The sequence below is a fragment of the Calidris pugnax genome, unplaced genomic scaffold (assembly GCF_001431845.1).
Source record: "Calidris pugnax isolate Ruff unplaced genomic scaffold, ASM143184v1 scaffold187, whole genome shotgun sequence".
Classification (NCBI taxonomy): domain Eukaryota; kingdom Metazoa; phylum Chordata; class Aves; order Charadriiformes; family Scolopacidae; genus Calidris; species Calidris pugnax.
Window position 1 is genome coordinate 223,376 of NW_015090969.1, and position 18,804 is coordinate 242,179.

Consider the following 18,804-nt stretch of genomic DNA (forward strand, 5'->3'; position numbering starts at 1 on the left):
GGCGCGGTCGCGGCTGCTGCTGCTGGAGCAGGAGCTGAAGGCCGTCACCTACTCGCTGCTGAAGCGGCTGAAGGAGCGCTCGCTGGACAGCCTGCTGGAGGCGGTGGAGTCCCGCGGGGGCATGCCCAGCGGTTGCGTGCTGGTGGCCCGCACCGAGGTGCGGCTGGGGGGTCAGGCGGCGCCCCCCCACCTGCTGCTGGGCAAACTCTTCCGCTGGCCCGACCTGCAGCACCCCGCCGAGCTCAAACCCCTCTGCGAGTGCCAGAGCTTCGGCGTCGCCGACGGACCCACCGTCTGCTGCAACCCCTACCACTTCAGCCGCCTCTGTGGGCCAGGTGAGGAGCTGAGGGGGGGGTCCGAGTGTGTGTTTGGGGTCCGGGTGTTGAGTTTGGGGTCCGGGTGCGTGTTTAGGGTCCTTCCCCCTCCCATCGAGGGGGAGCTTGGGGGCTTCTGGCCCTTTCCTCGCCTTATTTGAACCCCCGTGGGCAGCGGGGATGCCCGGCGGGGATGCGCCTGGCCCGGAGGTCCCCCGGGGTGTCACATCCCACCCCCCTCCTCAGCCCAGAGCGGTTCCCGGTTGTGCTTAAAAGGTCTTTTATTTCCACCCCCCCCGCCCCGTCCCCGCGGAGGTTCCCCCTGCTATTTAGGTGCAGAAGGGGCGATAATATGCAGTTTGCGTCCTGCTGGCGCCAGCCTGGCTCGCTGGTTATCGGAGCGGCCGGGGAGCCGGGCAATTACCGCCGGCGGCTTAAAGCCGCAAGGAGAGCCGGGGAGGGACTCTGTGTCAGGAGGTGCAGTGACAGGACAAGGGGTAACGGTTTTAAATTGGAAGAGGGGAGATTTAGATTAAATACCAGAAAGAACTTGTTTGGTGTGAGGGTGGTGAGAGCCTGGCCCAGGTTGCCCAGAGAAGCTGTGGCTGCCCCATCCCTGGAGGGGTTCAAGGGCAGGTTGGAGGGGGCTTGGAGCAACCTGGTGTGGTGGGAGGTGTCCCTGCCCAGGGCAGGGGGTTGGAACTGGATGATCTTTAAGGTTCCTTCCAACTTTAACCATTCTGTGATTCTGTGTGCATCCAGAGGAGAACTGGGCACAGTTTCCACGTTGCCTCCTTGCAGCCGTGGCCGTTTCCTCGGGATGGGTGGTTGCCCAGCCCCAGGCGAGCAGCACTGGGGAGTGGAGTTGTTATCGAGGGTTTCCTTATCAATTTGATAGTGAGTATCTGTGCCAGGGCCCCACCCCGGCTCTGGGGACGGTGACAGCATCCCAGGGAAGGCCTTGGTGCCTTTTTTCACCAGTGGCTCCATGCAGAGACCCTCCAGGGTCCTCTTTGTCCCCTCGCTTTACCGCAGGGTGACATAGCTGCCTGGTGTGGAAACACCTGGGTGCTGTGAAGAGGTCCCTGCTGGCAGCAGGTCTGGTGTTGCTGTGGGACCAGCCCACTGTGGATGGCACAGATTGGGTCCTTACATCCCAATTGGGACATTGGCACCATTATTTTTTGACTTTGAGGCTGCATCTCTGAGAAGAGCATCGTGGCGCCGGGCAGCTTGCTCCCTTAGGGGAGATGTGGAACCCTCTCCCAGAAGCAATAAAATGACCACGTGCCACCCCAGAGCCATCACACAGGGGGTTGCTGAGGGTGGTGTTAATGAACTAACCCTCGGCTGCAGGTGTTGGGGTGAGCACCTTGGTTTTGGATCCATGTGGGACCTGAGGAGCACACCGTTGTTTCAGTGGTGTGGGGTCAATGTGATGCCACCGACTTCTTGGAACAATTTTTCATTGAAGTCACCGTCTGCTCCACGCCAGGGCCGTGATGGAGCCGGTCTGGCTACACATACATCACATTTAGCAAGCTGTAATTCTAGAAGAAAATAACTACCATAATTTAGAAGGGGAAAAAAAAAAAACAAGCCTCTCTAACCAACACAAGAAGATGATGGAGGACCTTCTTCAGCCTTTTTCACGGTCTTGAGCCAGAGCCAGTTAGAGGACCCCATTCAGCAGACACTTCCTAAGGACTTGCTTAACTCCTGGTGTGTGACTGCTGGTGTGCTGATACTTGAAGCTGAGCGTGTGCTCAGAGCTTTGCTGGCCCCAGGTCAGGCTGAGCAAGATCACAGGAGGCCTCTGCTGCTGCTCTGCTCCTGTGCCAAGGGCTTGGTTGGGATGGACCACCGTTCCTTTGGTAACCGTGGCTTGTTGGCTGGAGCCAGCCTGGCCCCCTGGTGTCTCTTTATCACCCAACAGCCTTTTCCAGCCCTCCTAATGTGTTTGCAGGGCTCTCGTTAAGCCCCTGGGTGTGTTTGAGCCGTGGTTGGAGGGTTGTCTCCTGACCCAGGTGATGAAAGCATCATTATTTGGGAGCTGCATGCCCTTCTGGGTGCTTCAGGTTGTGGGTGCTCAGGCAGGGATGTGGGTGTAGGGGAGAACTGCAGCATTTTCAGGAGTGAAGCCCACTTTGAAAGATCAAGGTGGAACCCCCTGGTTCTTCAAAGATTTTGAAAACTCTTGGTCTCACGTCGCTTCCAATTGGTTTGCTTCCGTTGGGTGTTTATAACCTTGGAAGAGTTCCTACCCTGACAGAGAAAGGCTCAGGCAGGGATGTGGGTGTAGGGGAGAACTGCAGCATTTTCAGGAGTAAAGCCCACTTTGAAAGATCGAGGTGGAACCCCCAGGTTCTTCAAAGATTTGGAAAACTCTTGGTCTCAGGTTGCTTCCAAGTGGGTTTGCTTCCGTTGGGTGTTTGTAACTCTTGGAAGAGTTCCTACCCTGACAGAGAAAGAGGGAGGGTTTAGTTGATAAACCCAACAGGGCACTAACCTTAAGTTTTGTTTTTCCAGAGTCTCCACCACCTCCCTACTCTCGGCTGTCTCCTAATGATGAGCAAAAGCCACTGGGTACGTATTTTCTCTCTTTTGATCTCCCAGCAGCTCTCCTTCGCGGTGCGGTCCCGGTCTCAGGTCTAAGACATCCCACCAGGGCACGTCAGGCAGAAGCCAACAAGTCAGGATTTCGTGGCTGCTCATTATTTCTGAGCAAGCATCAGCTGATGGGTTTTAAGAAGTAAATGGATGGCAGTTTATCATACCAAATTGCCGTGCAGACACATGCATATTTTCCAAAATAATATGAAGCGCTATTTTTAATGAAGGCTTAATGAAAGGTTACGGGCCGTCGTGTTGTGTCTGCGTGTGTGATCTGTGGGGTGACGGAGCAGAGGGGGGGTGGGAGCTCCTGGGGAGCATTTCCATACAGCCCTGCTGCGGAGGAACCGGCTGTTGCCTTTCCTCTGCTCATTAAAACGAGATGTAAACTCTTGGAAACTCAGCGCTGTATCATTTCTGAGTGGCATTTCACTTTTTGTTGGTGAATTATAAAGGCTTTTTTTGGTTTTTTTTGAGAAAAGCTAGGGAAAGCAGCTTGGGGAGGAAGGCTGGGCATGAGGCGAAGGCTGTTGGGGGGCCTGGCATGATGCAGCCTCAGGGCCCGGTCCTGTGTGGGGCACGCTGGCTTGCAGATGCTTTTAATTGGCATTGCTGCCTCCCAGCTGTCTTTTCCCAGCGCCTGCTTCTTGCTCAAGTGAAGGGGAAGCGAAGAGGTGGGAGGGAAGGGAGGGTTTCGCTTTTTGCTGGTGAATTATAAAGGCTTTTTTTGTTTTGGTTTTTTTTTGAGAAAAGCTAGGGAAAGCAGCATGGGGAGGAAGGCTGGGCTTGAGGGGAAGGCTGCTGGAGGGGCTGGCACGATGCAGCCTCAGGGCCCAGTCCTGTGTGGGGCACGCTGGCTTGCAGATGCTTTTAATTGGCATTGCTGCCTCCCAGCTGTCTTTTCCCAGCGCCTGCTTCTTGCTCAAGTGAAGGGGAAGCGAAGAGGTGGGAGGGAAGGGAGGAATCCCACGTCCCTCTTGGATTTCTTGCTGGGATGGATGCAGTTGGGGCTGCGTGTGGAGCTTGGGATCTTCTCCCTTTATCCCTTAGTCGGTGGCTGTGATTTACGGAGGGGGTAATGACCCAGGCGAGCTGCTCTGGCTCCCCGTGGGGCAGGGACAGGGACAGGGAGGAGACGGGAGGGTTTGCCAGGGCGATAGGAGCGGGACAGCGTGCCCGTCCCACCCAGCCTGGCGGGAGCTGCCCGGTGCCAAAGGTGAGTCCCTGCCCTGCCTGGGAGTCCCCGGGAGCTCCCTGCCACAAAGTGCTCCACTGCAGCCCAAACCATCTTGCAAAGCAAAATTTGCCAGGCATAGTTTCTCTCTTTTTTTTTTTTTTTTTTTTTTTTTTTTTTTACCATTTTTTTTTGTATAGAGAGGAAAAAATAATAAAAAAAAAGGAGTTTCTCTCCGTGCTCCCCCCTTCCAAGTTAATTCCCTTTGGAAACTGCTTGTTCTGCAGGGAGAGATGATAGTGAGTGACACGTGACTTTATTAAAACAACAGCCAGGGATTGAAATTTGCTTCAGTGGCTTGTTTGATTGGAAAAATAATAGTTAATCTGTGAGCAAACAGTTGAGCACTTAATTAGAGGGGTGTAAGCAAAGGAGAATAACAAAGACTCTTAACTTGTTAAAACAAAGTTTCCTTCGCTTCAGCAAAGAGGAAGGAAGGAAGGAAGCAAGAATAAACAGCTTCAAGAATTTTAATGGTGATAATTAAGTATAGTAACTATGAATTGTTTAGAGGCTTAATGTAACTTTATCCAGTAAGCACCAAGTTCCTACTTGTTTGATCAACTTAACTGCAGTTATTTTTGTGGTCGAAGCAATTCAGCCTTTTGCATTTGCATGGTGGAGGTACAAAGTTAATCGCTGCTTTCTGGCCCCGGTGGAGAGTTTCTCCTGGGGAGAGGTGGGCTGGTGAGGGGAAGCAGAGGAGCCTCGGGTGCTCACGTAGCGCTTGCCAACTCAGGAGGACTAAAAATGCTTTTTCTTTTTTTTTTTTTTTTTTCCTGTTTTTAATAGATCTATCGGATTCCACGTTGTCTTACACTGAAACAGAGGCTACAAACTCGCCCAACGTCACGCCCGGAGACTTCTCAGGTTGGCAGATGTTTGCGCCGTCCCACGCGCGTGGTCCGGGGCAGGGTGGGAGGAGAGGACACGGGGGGGGTGGTGCTGCTGCTCTCCCTCCATTTGGATCCTGGGTGGGAGAAGAAGGAAAAACCAGAGAGGCTGTTGGAGTTCCATTGTTCAGAGACGTCTGGTTGTGATGAGAAGCTGTTCGTGGGATGAGCGTGCTGGGACAAGCGGGGATGTTGGGGGAGGTGGCCGTGGGGCCACGTGTGTCCACCACAGAAGCTGTCTAGACCTCGCTGTGGCCGGGCTGTGCCCCCCTCCCTGTTTTCATGGCAGGAGCAGTGAGGCCGTTGCAAACGATGCTGCTCTTGTGGTGCTTCTTGACGAGTCCGTCCGGCTTGTGTTACCTGCTGGGTCCTGGCCCCGCGGTGCAAACCCTGCTTTCATGAGCAGAGCTCCTAGCTACGATGCCATTAAAGCTCCTCAACAAAGCTCTGCTTAATTAGGTCCTGGTTTTCGCTCTGCCCCACCCCTGCAACCTTTCATTCATTTAATGGTGCTCTGTGAAGCCCGGGGTGGTTTTGCCTGCCAGCAGGCAGAGCAGAGCGTTGGGGCTTTCATTTGGTGGCGTTGGGCTCTGGCTGTGGTGATTGTGTGGCGTCTTCCATCTCTGGTGTCCCCATCCCAGGCTGGGTGCCGGCTGCACGGAGGGGAGGAGGGACCTTGGCTGTAGGACCAGGTTTAATTTCTGTGGAGGAAACGACCTGGTTAATGCTCTGAGAGCTGAGACAAACCTTTGTCCCGGTGAAGCTCCATGTGCCTCCTTCAGAGGTGGGGCTTTGTTCTGGGGTAGACTTGGCCACCTTGGTGCCAAGCTGCCGTGTTGCTGAGCATGGATGGAGTTGGCTGCTCTCCCTGGGGGATGCTGTAACTCAACAGGCTGAGAGAGCTGGGGTGGTTCAGCCTGGGGAAGAGAAGGCTCCAGGGAGACCTTAGAGCCCCTTCCAATATCTGAAGGGAGACTCTGGGAGAGCTGGAGAGGGACTCTTTGTCAGGAGGTGCAGTGACAGGACAAGGAGTAATGGTTTTAAATTGGAAGAGGGGAGATTTAGATTAGATACCAAAAAGAAATTCTTTGGTGTGAGGGTGGTGAGACCCTGGCCCAGGTTGCTCAGAGAAGCTGTGGCTGCCCCATCCCTGGAGGGGTTCAAGGGCAGGTTGGAGGGGGCTTGGAGCAACCTGGTCTGGTGGGAGGTGGCCCTGCGCAGGGCAGGGGATTGGAACTGGATGATCTTTAAGGTCCCTTCCAACTCTAACCATTCTGTGATTCTGTGACAGTGGTGGAGGAGACCCTTGGGGTCCATCAGTCTCGGTCTGTGGCCAGTTTGGTGAGACCTGTGGCTTCCTTGGGATGCTTAAGCCCATCCCGACTCCGTAGCCCTTCAAAGGGCACTTGATCAGCCTGGCCAGCCCGGTGTCGTGGCACGGCGGTGCGTTTCCCTCCGGGGTTCTTCCCTTCTCCTTTAAGGTCCAGGTTGTGCCGTGGTGGTGCCATGTGCCGGATCCAACGTGCCGGCCCCGCGCCGCTTCTGCTGTGCTGCCAAGGGTCCAGAGCAGGGGAACAGTTGATAGCCAGGAGTTGGATCGTTCGGGGTTATGTTATAATAAATATGTGTTTGCAATTCCTAACAAACATTCCTTGGGCTGGATACGCGTCCGTAAAGCTCCCCATGTCCATGGCTTTTATTGTAACTTGATAATTGCCATTAATTATAGCAGCCAAGTTTGAAAACCAGGGTTCCTGAGGATGTAATGGTTTAGCTTCTCTTGCAGCTGAGACCTTTATGGGACATCTGGTGGATTTTGTGGAATGGAAGAGAGATTTTAACTTTTACTTGAACAATATAATGATAACATGTGACTGAGATTGTACTGAAATCAGATACCTCCTCTCCCCCTGTGTAGTTTCCAATGGTGTAACTTTTAATAAGAGTCTGGGGCTGCCTGCTTTATTTTTCCCCAGTGCTCACGATTGCTGAAAGAGGATAAGAGCTTCACTGAAGTTAACCCATACTTGTCATCACGGGGAAGTGAAAGGAAGAAAACCCACTTAAGACTCTAGTCTATCTGCTGTATTTCAGTTTGTTTATTCTCCGTTTCAACTTATTTAATAGGTCTGCTTGAAACATAGGCCTGTGTAAATGATACACAAAGCACGTGGTCCTCCCTGCCTTTTCTTGTGTGTACCGAAGGAGTTCAATGTGCATTTAACTCCCGTTCCAAAAATAAGTACGTTTTGGATCTAGCATCAAGCCACTACTATTTATTGCTTCGGCTTTGATCATCAAAAAGGCTTTTCCTATGAAAACCACAAAATTCAATTTAGGATAACAAAGAGAACCATTCTTCTGCTGTTAGTCGTTTACTTGATGAACTTCTAAACAGGAAGTTTTAGCATGAAGTCAAAAGATCATCTCTGTCATATGTATAAATTTAACCCAAAAAACCCCCTGAACAAAACTAACCCCTCTTTTTGAAGTAGACCTTTTCATGGCTGTAATACTGCTCTTAAAAAAATAGGAAAAAGCCTTCAATGAACTAGCAGGGTCACTACAAAATTCAGAGTAATAGTCGGTACTAACTGGAAGCACAGGTTGTGGATAGTTTGTGCAGATGGGACCTTCTGTGTCCTGAGCTGGATCGGTGGATGGTGCCCCAGAGCCCTCTTCATCTGAGGTTCATAGCGGCTGGGTGATGAAATGGAGCTGTGTGTCCCCAGGATCAGTGTCAGCCACAGCATTTCCCTCAGGCTGGGGATGCTCCTGGTTTCTCGGTGAGGTGCAGAAGCCCAGGAAGATCTTGAGTAGGAGGGAAAAGGCACTTGGAGGTGTTTGATCCTGAAGTTTCCATCTTCTGAGCTCAAGCAGTGCCACGTTCAGGCTTGTGGCAGTACAGAGAGGGGCTCCATCTTTCCCTCAGATTTATTTCTGCGGCTGTGCGCGTTTGGGGAGTGGAGGTGACGAAAACCTGCTGTTTTGGGAGTTGTATTTTGAGCCAAGGTCGTTTCCCTGGCCGGATCATGTCCGTCCCTCGGGTGCCGGCAGAGCCTTGGCCAGCGTCTGCGTCCGCTCGGTTCCCCCGGCTGGAGCTGGGGAAATACCAGGGAAAGGGCAAAATCCAGCAAGGCAGAAACAAAAGCTCAGCCCCGTGACTCATAATTGGTAGAACATTTGTAGTAAATTTTTTTTTTTTTCCCCTTCCCCTCAGACTTGGCACCTCCACCACATGCCAAGAAGCTGCTGTACCCGTTAGACTTGCCAGGCTTGTAGAGGGCTGCGCCGCCGCGGGAACTGGTTCAGTACGGTGGGGACGTGCTGGAGCAGATGGTGGCCACAGGCTTTGGGGTTCCCTGCCTTCCTCTAAATCCCACCGGGCCATCCCTCACCTTCCCTGGGGAGGACCTTCTCTTAGAAGCCACAAAATAGCCCCGTTCCTCTGCACTCCCCTTGCACAGGTTAAAAAACCTCCTCCAAGTAGCGACCAGAGTTCTCATTAGTGGTGGCATTATATTCTGGAGGTCCTAAGGACCACACAGGAGGGGAAGTGTTGACCGCAGGTAGGAGGATAAAAGGTGGTGTAGCCGCTTGGGAACCTTCTGGAGGTCTCCATGCTGACTTGGACCATTGCTTGTGGCCACCACAGCTCTGGAGCAGCTTGTCCATCCTCTAGAGAGTGCAGAAACGTTGGGGCATGGGGTTTCCTTGGAGCAATGACAAATAGGGATGAGTCATTAGGCTGTAGGAGCAGTGATGGGTGCAGCTCACCACCACCTGGGAGCAAAGTCCCCAGCCACCGTGTAGCGGTCCCACACCGGCTGGGTGTCTCCAGTGAAGGTACTTAAGGAAGACTATGCCTGCAGCAGTCAGTGCCAAGCCCTTAATGATAGCTGTTTCTCCTCAAATGGAGCCACTCATCACTAGAGCCTCTCTCATGTGTCCCTACACGCCTGCTGGTTACTCCTCGCTTCAATCAGGAGTCACACCAGTGCTTGTGCAGAGAGTTTCATTGTTGGTGTGGAAATGCCTTTGTGAAGGGATGTTGCCCGCGAGGCTCAGCCCTCGTGTGTGGCAGGCTTTCCCAGGGTTTTCCAAGAGGGAAAGGGCTCCCTGCTCAGCCTGGGTGTCTGTGTCCAACCCGGTCCTCCTGCCAGTGCCCGGGGTTAAAGGATGCTCAGTGTTGTGCAGAGAAATTGAGATATAGGAGAAACAAGGGTGGTTTGGTGCTGGGTTCTCCTGTGAGAAGTTCTACCAAGGGAGAAGCCAGAGCTGAGAAGAAGCCAGTTGGGGACAGCAGGGGCTGGTGAGGTGAGTTGCACCAGTAGCAAGAGGCTTTGCAGGAGGCCAGGGACGATGCTGCTGTAGGTTTTTTTGTTTTTTCCAACAATACTATCTATTTATTTACTATTTTTTTTTTAGACTTTGAAATCAGTTTGCTTCCCTTGTGCTAAAACTCTTTGTGAGTTTCAGCTCCGGTGAATGGGAATGTGCATCCCAAAGGACAGATGGTGAGCTGGTGGTTTGTCAGAAAAGTCCTCGATTCCTCTCCATGCTCCAGGGGTGGTGGGGAGCTGTACCCCAAAGTGGGACCACACACCCAAGTCTGCTCCCAGCTGCTCTGCCGAAGCCTGGAAGATGATGGGCTCCATGTAGAGCTGAGCTCTGCTTGGTGACTTACTCTGTGTCATCCCTTCTGAAGCTGGTGGAGGATAATTGTGAATTAACAAAGAGAGGAGAAACAAAAGAGCAGACTGAATGGGCTGTGGGTCATTTAAATTATTTTTGGATTTTTATTTTTTTTTTTGTCAAGGCCCTGGAAGGTGGAGAAGCTGCTTGTGGGGAAGTGGTGGGAACAGGGGGGTTGGATTTGGGGAGCAGGGTCCCCTTACCCCTAAAGGGAAGAGGAAACTGGGAACCTGCCCTTCCATCCCAGTTGATGACTCAGCCCTGCTGAAGCGATGCCATGGCTCTGAAGCGAGAGCCGGAGGGTTTTTTCTGCTTCCAGCAATATTTAGGATGAACTTAAGGAAGCATATTTTAAAACCCACTGAATGGAGAAAGTGAACGTCTCTCTTCCTCTTCCCCCCCAGAAATAACAGACTGCAAGGATTTATGCTAACAAGGAAATTTATGAAGATCCTGTGTGTTAGGAGTAGGAAAAAAAAAAAAGCCTATAAATATGTAAGGCGGATTTGTGTGGAAACTGGGCAAACATTGCCCTTTCCAGATTGGAGGAAAGATTGTGAAATTACCTGTTAATAGAGAAAAAAAAAAAGAAAAAAAGAAAAAATATATTTTTCTCATTAATAGGGCAACAATTTCTTTTGGGGGTGAAATGTTGTTTTTACAGCTTTCTGATGGTTGCCTCTGGCTTTGGTGTGGAGTTCCCATGGGGTGCCAGCTCGGGGTGGCAGCGCCGGGGGCTGCAGGATGGGTCTGACCCCACAGCACCCCAGAGCCTTTTCATCCTTTTTCCCCCCCCGTCCTATTGCAGAAACATAAATCCATTTAAAAATTAAGGAGGGGAAAAAAAAAAAGGGCAGAGCATATCTGTGCATCCAGTTTAATCACAGACAGATGTTTATTTGGGCCAGTAATGGTTTTGGTTTCCTTTTTCTTTCATATTTAAGTTCGCTGGCGTGTCTTACCCCGCGCAGTCTATAACAATCAGGGTTTGGCTAAAAACTTTTCTTGTCGGAGGAGCGAGCCTGTTGCCAAGAGCTACTTCTTTGATGCAAAAAAATACATCCTGGAGGTGCTTTGTCAGATGTTTTTATATTAAACATTTTTCCTCCATAGTTTGAGCCTGCCAACGGGAAAGAAAGTGCATCTATTTTCCAGTGTGCTTCAGAGAGGAATTCTTAGCTCGGTGTGAAGGTTTTCCCCACGTGTCCGTGGATGGCCGTGAGTGTTGGAATCCCCACTGGAGAGTGGGATGGTGCAGCAGCATCCTTCCCCGTGGCTGGGAGAGCTTCAAAACAATAACCCACCTCTGCTTTGGGTTTGTTCCTGTGCCCTGCCTGGGGATCACATCAAAGGCAGCTTTGCAAACTGCAGGGTGAATCATGGAAGGAAAGGGAAGGTGGGGAAGCGCTGGGAGATGGCATCCCTGGGCTTCTCAGCACCTGTCCCTTTCAGAAAGAGGCAGTTGTGCTGGTTTATTCTACAACAAACATCTTTCTGGGCTGAGGATAATTCCACCGGAGTCTGTAGATTCATGGGAGGGCTGCTGCGGGTCGGTTTTTTTGCATTACATCTCTGTTTGCCACTGGTGGGTGGCTTAGGAGTTTGCCACTGGTGGGTTGACTCCTGGAGTTCAAACACTTCTTGTGCTTTGGAGCAGAAGGGGAAGGGAAGCGATTGTGGATGCCTCATTCCTGGAAGTGGGCCTGCAAGAGAGCTGGAGAAGGACTTTCTACAAGGGCACATAGTGATAGGATGAGGCATAATGGCTTCAAACTGGAAGAAGATTAGATACCAGGAAGAAATTTTTCACTCTTGAGAGTGATGAGAGCCTGGCCCAGGTTGCCCAGAGAAGCTGTGGCTGCCCCATCCCTGGAGGGGTTCAAGGGCAGGTTGGAGGGGGCTTGGAGCAACCTGGGCTGGTGGGAGGTGTCCCTGCCCAGGGCAGGGGGTGACACTGGATGGTCTTGTAAGGTCTCTTCTAACCTGAACCATTCTATGATCATTGATCCTGCAGCCAGGTAGGCTCCTCGTTGTGTCCAAAGTCTGTTGACAGCAGTGCATCGTCCATGAGCAAGTCAACCCAGCAGAGAGTGCTCTTCTTGGGCTGTTAATGTGCTTTTGAAGATGTTTCCCAGAGCATTGAGACTGAGCAAATGCACCCTTTTTTACCAACTGAAGGTAGAGCACCTTAGATATCAAGGCTGGGGAAGATACTCCCTGCACGTGGTTGTTTCTCCATTAAAACCCTGCAGGTCAACTCGTGTTGGGCCACCAAGGCCAAGAGCTGTAGCGTTGCTCTTGTAGAGCTTGTGGATGACCATGCTTCATGTTGCCACCTGTACTCAGTGTCCCATCTGGAAAAGGAGGAGAGGTATTGGAGACCAAGGCCTCTGGAAAGAGGATGACATTTCGGCAGCGGCCATGCAGCTGTAGAAGGGTTTCTAAAGCAAGTGGCACCTCTTCGTAAAAATATCCTACGGGTTATGAGCTTGCAATACAAGCCTTTTGGTACCAAAATTAATTCAGAGCTGAGCCAGGTCAGTAACGTGGGGAGGGAAAATCAATGTTGTGAAGGGTGAGGGACCACTGGGGAATTTGCTGGAGATGGGAAAAGAGATGGTTTGTGCTGAAGGTCTCCTGAGGAGGGAAATAAAGATGCTTCGCATCCCGTGCAGTGAGAGAGCATCATCAACAGCCTACAGAAGTACTGCCTTCCAGGAGGGAAAGTGTCTTCTGGGTTGGGAGATGGAGAAATGTCCCTTTGTTATTAGCCATACAGATGTTTGCAGCACGTTGGTGGTGCTGAGCGGGGAGGACGGGAGGGAGCTCCTGCAGCATCTCGCCTTCAATGTGGGCTGCTGCCTCCCAAGGACCTGCCTGTCCCGAGGACCATCTCTAGTTGAGACAGCTATGGTGATGTTCTTCACCTGAACTGATGGAACGGTGGTGGGCTCCCTTCTTTCAATGTGTTCTTCCCTTCAAGGAGCCAAGGAGTTGGTGGCTTTTCTCATGTGCAAGAACATCTTTCTTCCTTGATTATTGTGATGGCTGATACTGCTGCTTTAACCCTCCGACACAGACAGCACTTCGAAAAATGTGGACAATCAGAGCTGTCCCTAGTCCAGAATAAGGAGGGAAAACAAAGCAAAACTAGCTCCCAGGGCTTTAGGCTCCTTTTTTTTTCCTGGAGTAAGGCGGGCTGCCTGGTGCGTGAGGGGTGGAAGAAGGATATTGGTCTTATCAATATTTGGCCCTGTGCCTAATGCAGGGGTTAAAGCTGCTTTGCAGATGATACCTCTGCCTGTGTGTGTGTCCAAGCACAGCTCCCCAGCTCTAGAGGAGGATTTGCCATGGTGGAACCCTGGATGATGCCCTGAAGTGAATGTACCACAGGCAGGTTTTGGGGAGCAGCGTTTCGTTGTCGGCAATACACTGAATACACTGAATTTCTCAGAATGTTTCTGTAGAGCAGGAAGGGAGAGAGTTGCTCTTTCTCTCCCTCCCTTTACCTGGAACTGGGATGGCTTTTTGCAGCTAGCTGGGATGTTTTCAGCCTAGAAGTTCTTGGAGTAAGTGCAACACCCAGATAAAATATGTTTTTGTCTGTGGTTCATTGAGTAGTTATGATGTTTGGCCTTGAATCACAGAATAATCACATCCCTCACTTCTCCAAGCACCTAAGCATCACACTTAAAAAAAGAAACATCAGGAAGTAAGCAAGTTACTTAAAAGTAAATTAGTTTAATCTTTGTAGCCAAAACATTACATTCTTGCACCCTATTAGGAGTTGGATATGGCTTTCTAGGTAGTAAAAGTTCTTTTGATGTAACTCCGGTTGTGTCTTTTAAACAGTGCATATCTGATGGTACGGCTTTGTTTGAACTTTACTTTTTCTCTGTGCCTGTGTTTTGCTTTTTAAATGGATTTGCTGAATACTGGACATAGTGTATTTATGACCTTTGAAAATGATGAGTGTTTTGAAGGAGGAATTTTGGCTTCTTATAGGGACCTGTAGAGAGAGAGAGGCTTGTATTCACAGTTACAGTAATAGATTTTTTTTTTTATTATTTTTTTTTGTGGCACTTTGATGAGTGAGAGGTGTTTATAGACTTGATTCATAACTGAGTTACTAAGGTTTTCCACGGAAATAACTTATTAAATCTGTGGCGCTCAGCGAAACGATTGAAGTCTGTAGATTTGCTATTCATCAAAGGCACCTCCTTTCCTGGACTCCAATCCCTAACTCAGCATTTTACCTCTGGAGGATGCTCGGACCTGAAAGGGGGGTGCAGTGTGGGAGCTCGAGACGTGTTTTAGTAAGAAATAAAAAAAAAAAAAATACCCTAAGATGAACTGGAAAGGGAGGGGGGGGGAAACCCTTCAGGAAAAACATCCCCTGTCGTTCGGAGCTGCTGATGGTTAAACCTGGTTTTCTGGAACACTGCTTATTTGTGTGGATTTTACTTGACTGCTCGACAGCCGAAAAGTACATCCCTTTACTGCCTCTGGCCGGGCTGCTGGAGGCTTTGAAGTGCCTCGAGCCCCTGGAACCGCAGGTTCGATTTACTGGCAAAGGAGACTTGGCTCTTTGTCCTCCCAAAGTGCTTGGGATTTGGGAAGGGGGGGGTGGATTAGTCCAGTTGCTGCTGTGATTCCCAGCCCCGCCAAGTGTCCTGCCGTGTGCCGTGGGCTCCGGGAAGGAGCAGAGGAAAGTGCTGCCCCCCCGTCCTGCACGGGAATCCAGGAGTTGAGGGGTGCAAAGCAAAGCCAGTGCAGCAGGGAGTGAGGATGAGGAGGGACGTCGGCTCGTCATGGTCCCCCCCTTGCTCGCAGGGGGGCAGATTTGGATGGTGCTTGTCCCAGCAACAGGCTGTTCTTGCTCTCCCTCCTGTTTTAGTCCTTTCCCTTGGTTGATTCCCCCTGGAACTGGGTGGTTAGCCTGGAAAAAAGCGTTGCTGTGAGGGCTGAGCTCTCTGAGAGGGGAGGTTGATGAGACGTTGTGCAACACACCACCAGCACTGGGGTCCGGGCTTCGGATGCTGAGAGCTGTTGAATTCCTGTTTGTTTTGTGGGTTGTTGGTTTTTTTGGGTTGTTTTTTCTTTTTTTTTTTCGTAAGAACAAAAACATTTCGCATGGAAATGCCTGTCTTGGCTGACCTCTTCCAGAGATGCTAAACGCTGACTTCTAATGGCCTTTGCAGCTCCTGGGGCTGGAGCAGGGATTAAACGATCTCCAGCCTTGAAGCTCCGGAGCGTGTTGCTGCCCTGCTGCCCCCTTCCCGGAGGTGCTTTTCCTTTGGTGAGAAGCTGAGCATCCCTTTGGTTCATCACCCCTGGCTTTGGTTATGGGAAAATACCGGCAGCGTCAGAGGATATAAATGCAATTAAAAACAAAGCCTGGGTCCTGCCAAGGCATCTTCCTAATCAGCCTTTTTTTCCCAGCCATTTGAAGGCAAGCAGCTAAAGCTGGTGATAGCCATTGTAGAGAGGTTGGTGCTGGTCTCTTCTCACAGGTAATTAACAATAGAACAAGAGGGAATGGCTTCAAGCTCCAACAGGGGAGGTTTAGACTGAACATTAGGAAGGAATTTTTCACTGAAAGAGTGGTCGGGCATTGGAACAGGCTGCCCAGGGAGGGGGTGGAGTCACCATCCCTGGATGTGTTCAAGGGACATTTAGGTGTGGTACTGAGGGACATGGTGTAGGGGAGGACTTTGTAGAGTAGGGTAGATGGTTGGACTCGATGATCCCAAGGGTCTCTTCCAACCTCAATGATTCTATGATTTGCTTCACCGTGTGGTTATTTCAACATGCCCCTTGGCAGGGCGGTGGGGTTAAACCCATGTTGGGGTTTAGGGTTGTGTCTCATTTTGGGGGCTGAGCTGCATCCCTCCAGCGCCGTGCTTGCGGTGTGTGATGCTGATGTGATGCTCCAGTGCATCCTGCCCCCACGTCGGGATGCAGCCCACTCCTCTCTGGTACCCTCACGGAACAGCAGGGCCCCATCACAGCCCAGCCCCCCCTAAAATACTGCAGTGCACTAGTCTGGCCATGATCTGCTCTCCTTGTTTAGCTGGTGGTAAAGAAATTTTATATTTTTTATTTTTTTTTAAATACCTAAGAATTAGCTCTGATGACCAGACCTGAATTCTCTCGCACAATAAAACCTATTTCTGCCCCTCTGTGGGGATGCAAACTTTGGCTGAGATGCTTCTCCGTGCGCTCGGCGTTTTGCGTTTCAGGTTATAAAAGCCCATGTACGAAACCTGCCAAAAAGTCAAATTCCCAACAGTGCAAGAGAGAGAGGGGTCAGTAGAGAATTTGTATTTTTCTTCACAGCAGTTCTCTGTTCCTGGGGGAGGAGGAGGCCTTTCTTGATGGTACAAGGGCCCCTCGCCGTGGAGCCCGCGTGGTCCTGCCCTGCAGCATCCCCCAGCCCTTCCCCTATGCCTCTGAGACAGGTTCCCAGAGCAAACCTTGGACTAAAGCCCTCCTTCCCTCCCGGAATGGCAATTCATGCAAGTGGCCTCGTGTCACATTTGCTTTCCCAGCTGGACACCGATGCTCAGCTGGACCCGTTGCATCTTGGCCACCTCCCCTCCTGGCCTTTGAAGAGCTGTTCTTGTCACTGCCCTCCCCTTCCTCTGCCTGCGTTGGGATTTTATGGGTTTGGAGATGTTCCTCCTCCTCCTCCAGTGCTCTTTAGTGGCTGAGGGAGAATCAGGCTGTCCTTCTCTCTCTGTTGGCCGTGTTTTAGAGGCCGGAGGAGGAGTTGAAGGCATCTCTCAGTGCGAGGAGGACCATGTGAGGGATACCTGGGCAGGGTTTCTCACAGCAGCACTGCGGAAGGGTTTGAGACACAACTGTGTCTGTCAGTTTTATCTACATATTCCATTAGCAAGAGCGAAACGTGCCAGCAGAGAGGCTATTTTTCAGCTCTTTCCATTTATTAAGGTCTCATTTGCTAAGATTTTTCCATTCGAGGAGCCAAAGAATGTTAAAGACTTTTTTAAAAAAAAAGAATGCTGACTGCTTTACGCTTTCACACATAGTGATGCAAACCAGTGTTGTCTGTTCAATAAAGAAAAATGCATTGAGTGAAGGGCTTGGGGGAAAAAAAACCAAACCAAAAGCCCAGTAGATACCTGTACAGACATGTAGCACTGGGTTGGTGGGCCACGATAGTGCTGTGTTGTCTTTAAGATTTATTCCACCTGTTTCCGGAGGGTCTCGGAGGGATGGTCAATGCTGTTCAGAGCACATCGCTTTTCTTTCCTTTATTTCTTTTATTTATTTATTTTTCCCTTCTGGCTGTTACAAAGCCTGGCCTATTCTAGGGGTGAGCCCCTGGTGCTGTGCTCAGACAACGGTCCGTTTGTGAGATCCCGCCCCGGCAAAATGCAAGTTTGTCCACTTGGAAGAATGAGGCAGTTGATTTCATCCCTCCTCCTCCTCCCTGCAGAAAGGCTGGGGGGTCTCAGAGCATCCCTGCCTGCCCTGTCCCCCACCGGTGGCAGGGACACAAGCAGTCACTAAGCCCTAAACTCTTCCAGTGGCTTTTATATTTGCTGCTCTTTCAGCCCCACAGTGAGCTGTGTGTGAAAATTTGATATATGGTGGGGTTTTTTTCCTGTTCTTTAGATCAAGAGAGGCTGTGGCACAACCTGATTTTGTGCAAAAAGGAGACGGTGGAATTACCCTGAGTAGCCCTTTGCCTTTTGCTCGGTGCTGCAGGTTTCTTTAGGGTCCAGCACTTGAAAAAGGGGAAAAAAAAAAAATAATGTGTAGGGAAAGGTCTTTAGACTTAATTAGTATAAGCGATAAACGAAGCATGTGGGAAGTGCCATACTAAATAGTGCTAAAAATGTTTTGAAACACCCCACAGATAAAAGTGATGCTGGGGGAGGTGATGCTGCCCGGGCTGGCTCCCGTAGCATCCTCCTCCGGGGCTGATGGTGCTCTCTGCTTGTGTCCAGGAGCCCATCTCGGTGTTGAGGGGGTGTGTGTTGGGTTGTACAGTCTGTCGGGGGGTTTTTGTTGGGGTAAAACTGTTGTGGAGTTGCTGTGTTGCCAGGGAGTGTCAATGTGGCTGTGTGTGCCCATCTGAAAAGAGAAGCTCTGGTCCATGTGAGCAAAGATCAATGGGCAAAGCTGTGCCCAGTCTCACAGCTAATAGTCGCTGCTGATGATAAAAACCTTGGGCTCCGAGGTTAAATCTGGTTGGATTTGTCAAGTGCAACAGCTCGGTGCATCCAGCTGTGGCGAGAGGGAGCAGATGTGAAAGTGGGGAGTTTAATGTCTCAGACCCAAACCATCCCCATAAAATGCGTGTCTGCAGCTACCATAGAAGTCTTGGGCTATTTCTGCCTGATAATGGTAAAACTGAATCCTTGAGGGTTTTGATTTTGGCCTGTTCCAAACCAGAGGACTCTTTTTTTTCTAAAATATTTTATGAAGTTTTGAGGGGAACGTGCTCGCCTGTGCTGGGGTGCAGGAGCTGCCCTTCATGGGGGGGTCAGGGCTGGTTTTTCCCCAAAAAGTGTCTCAGGAATTGCTTTCCGAGATCTGCAAAAAACCCAACCGAACAAAAAAAAAAAAAGCCCAAACAAATCTCAACAAAACTTTATGAATCAACCGGGAAGCCAGTAAAAATTAGTAGTAACAAGCTCGTTTCAATAGAAATGGGTTCGCTGCTCTGCCGGCTGCCAACCATTTATGAGACTGGCTCGGTGCCGGCGAGCAGGGTCCAGCACGCTGCATCCTTCCACCCTCCTGCTGCTGGAAATAATTTGTGACTTAAAAAAAATAAATAACACTATTGTGGAGCTTGTTTTATGGTTGGGGCCTGAGTTGGGTGAGGGTGACAGCTCTAGCTAGCTCCAGAGTTTGCAAAACCTGGTTGGGGGCTTTCTGTTCCCATCTCATGTGGACTTCTGCTGGCTTTCCGTGGTGCAGGTGAGGACACTGGTGGATGTGTCCAGTGTCCACGGCACGTTACATCTGTTCCCCAGATCCAGTGCAAGGGGAAGAGAGGTGGGTCGGGGTGGTCATGCTG

The 18,804-nt window shown here is 50.7% G+C and overlaps 1 protein-coding gene across 1 annotated transcript in view; it reads left to right on the top strand.

Annotated features, from left to right (window-relative positions):
- Position 1: 1 nt before the first annotated feature.
- SMAD6 (SMAD family member 6) overlaps positions 2 to 18,804 on the top strand; it is a gene marked incomplete at its 5' end in the record, with an annotated part of 44,275 nt that continues 25,472 nt past the window's right edge. The window contains 3 exons of the mRNA XM_014952679.1: positions 2 to 335; positions 2,844 to 2,900; positions 4,954 to 5,031. Coding sequence (XP_014808165.1) covers positions 2 to 335; positions 2,844 to 2,900; positions 4,954 to 5,031 — 469 coding nt within the window. The remainder of the gene's footprint in view (positions 336 to 2,843; positions 2,901 to 4,953; positions 5,032 to 18,804) is intronic.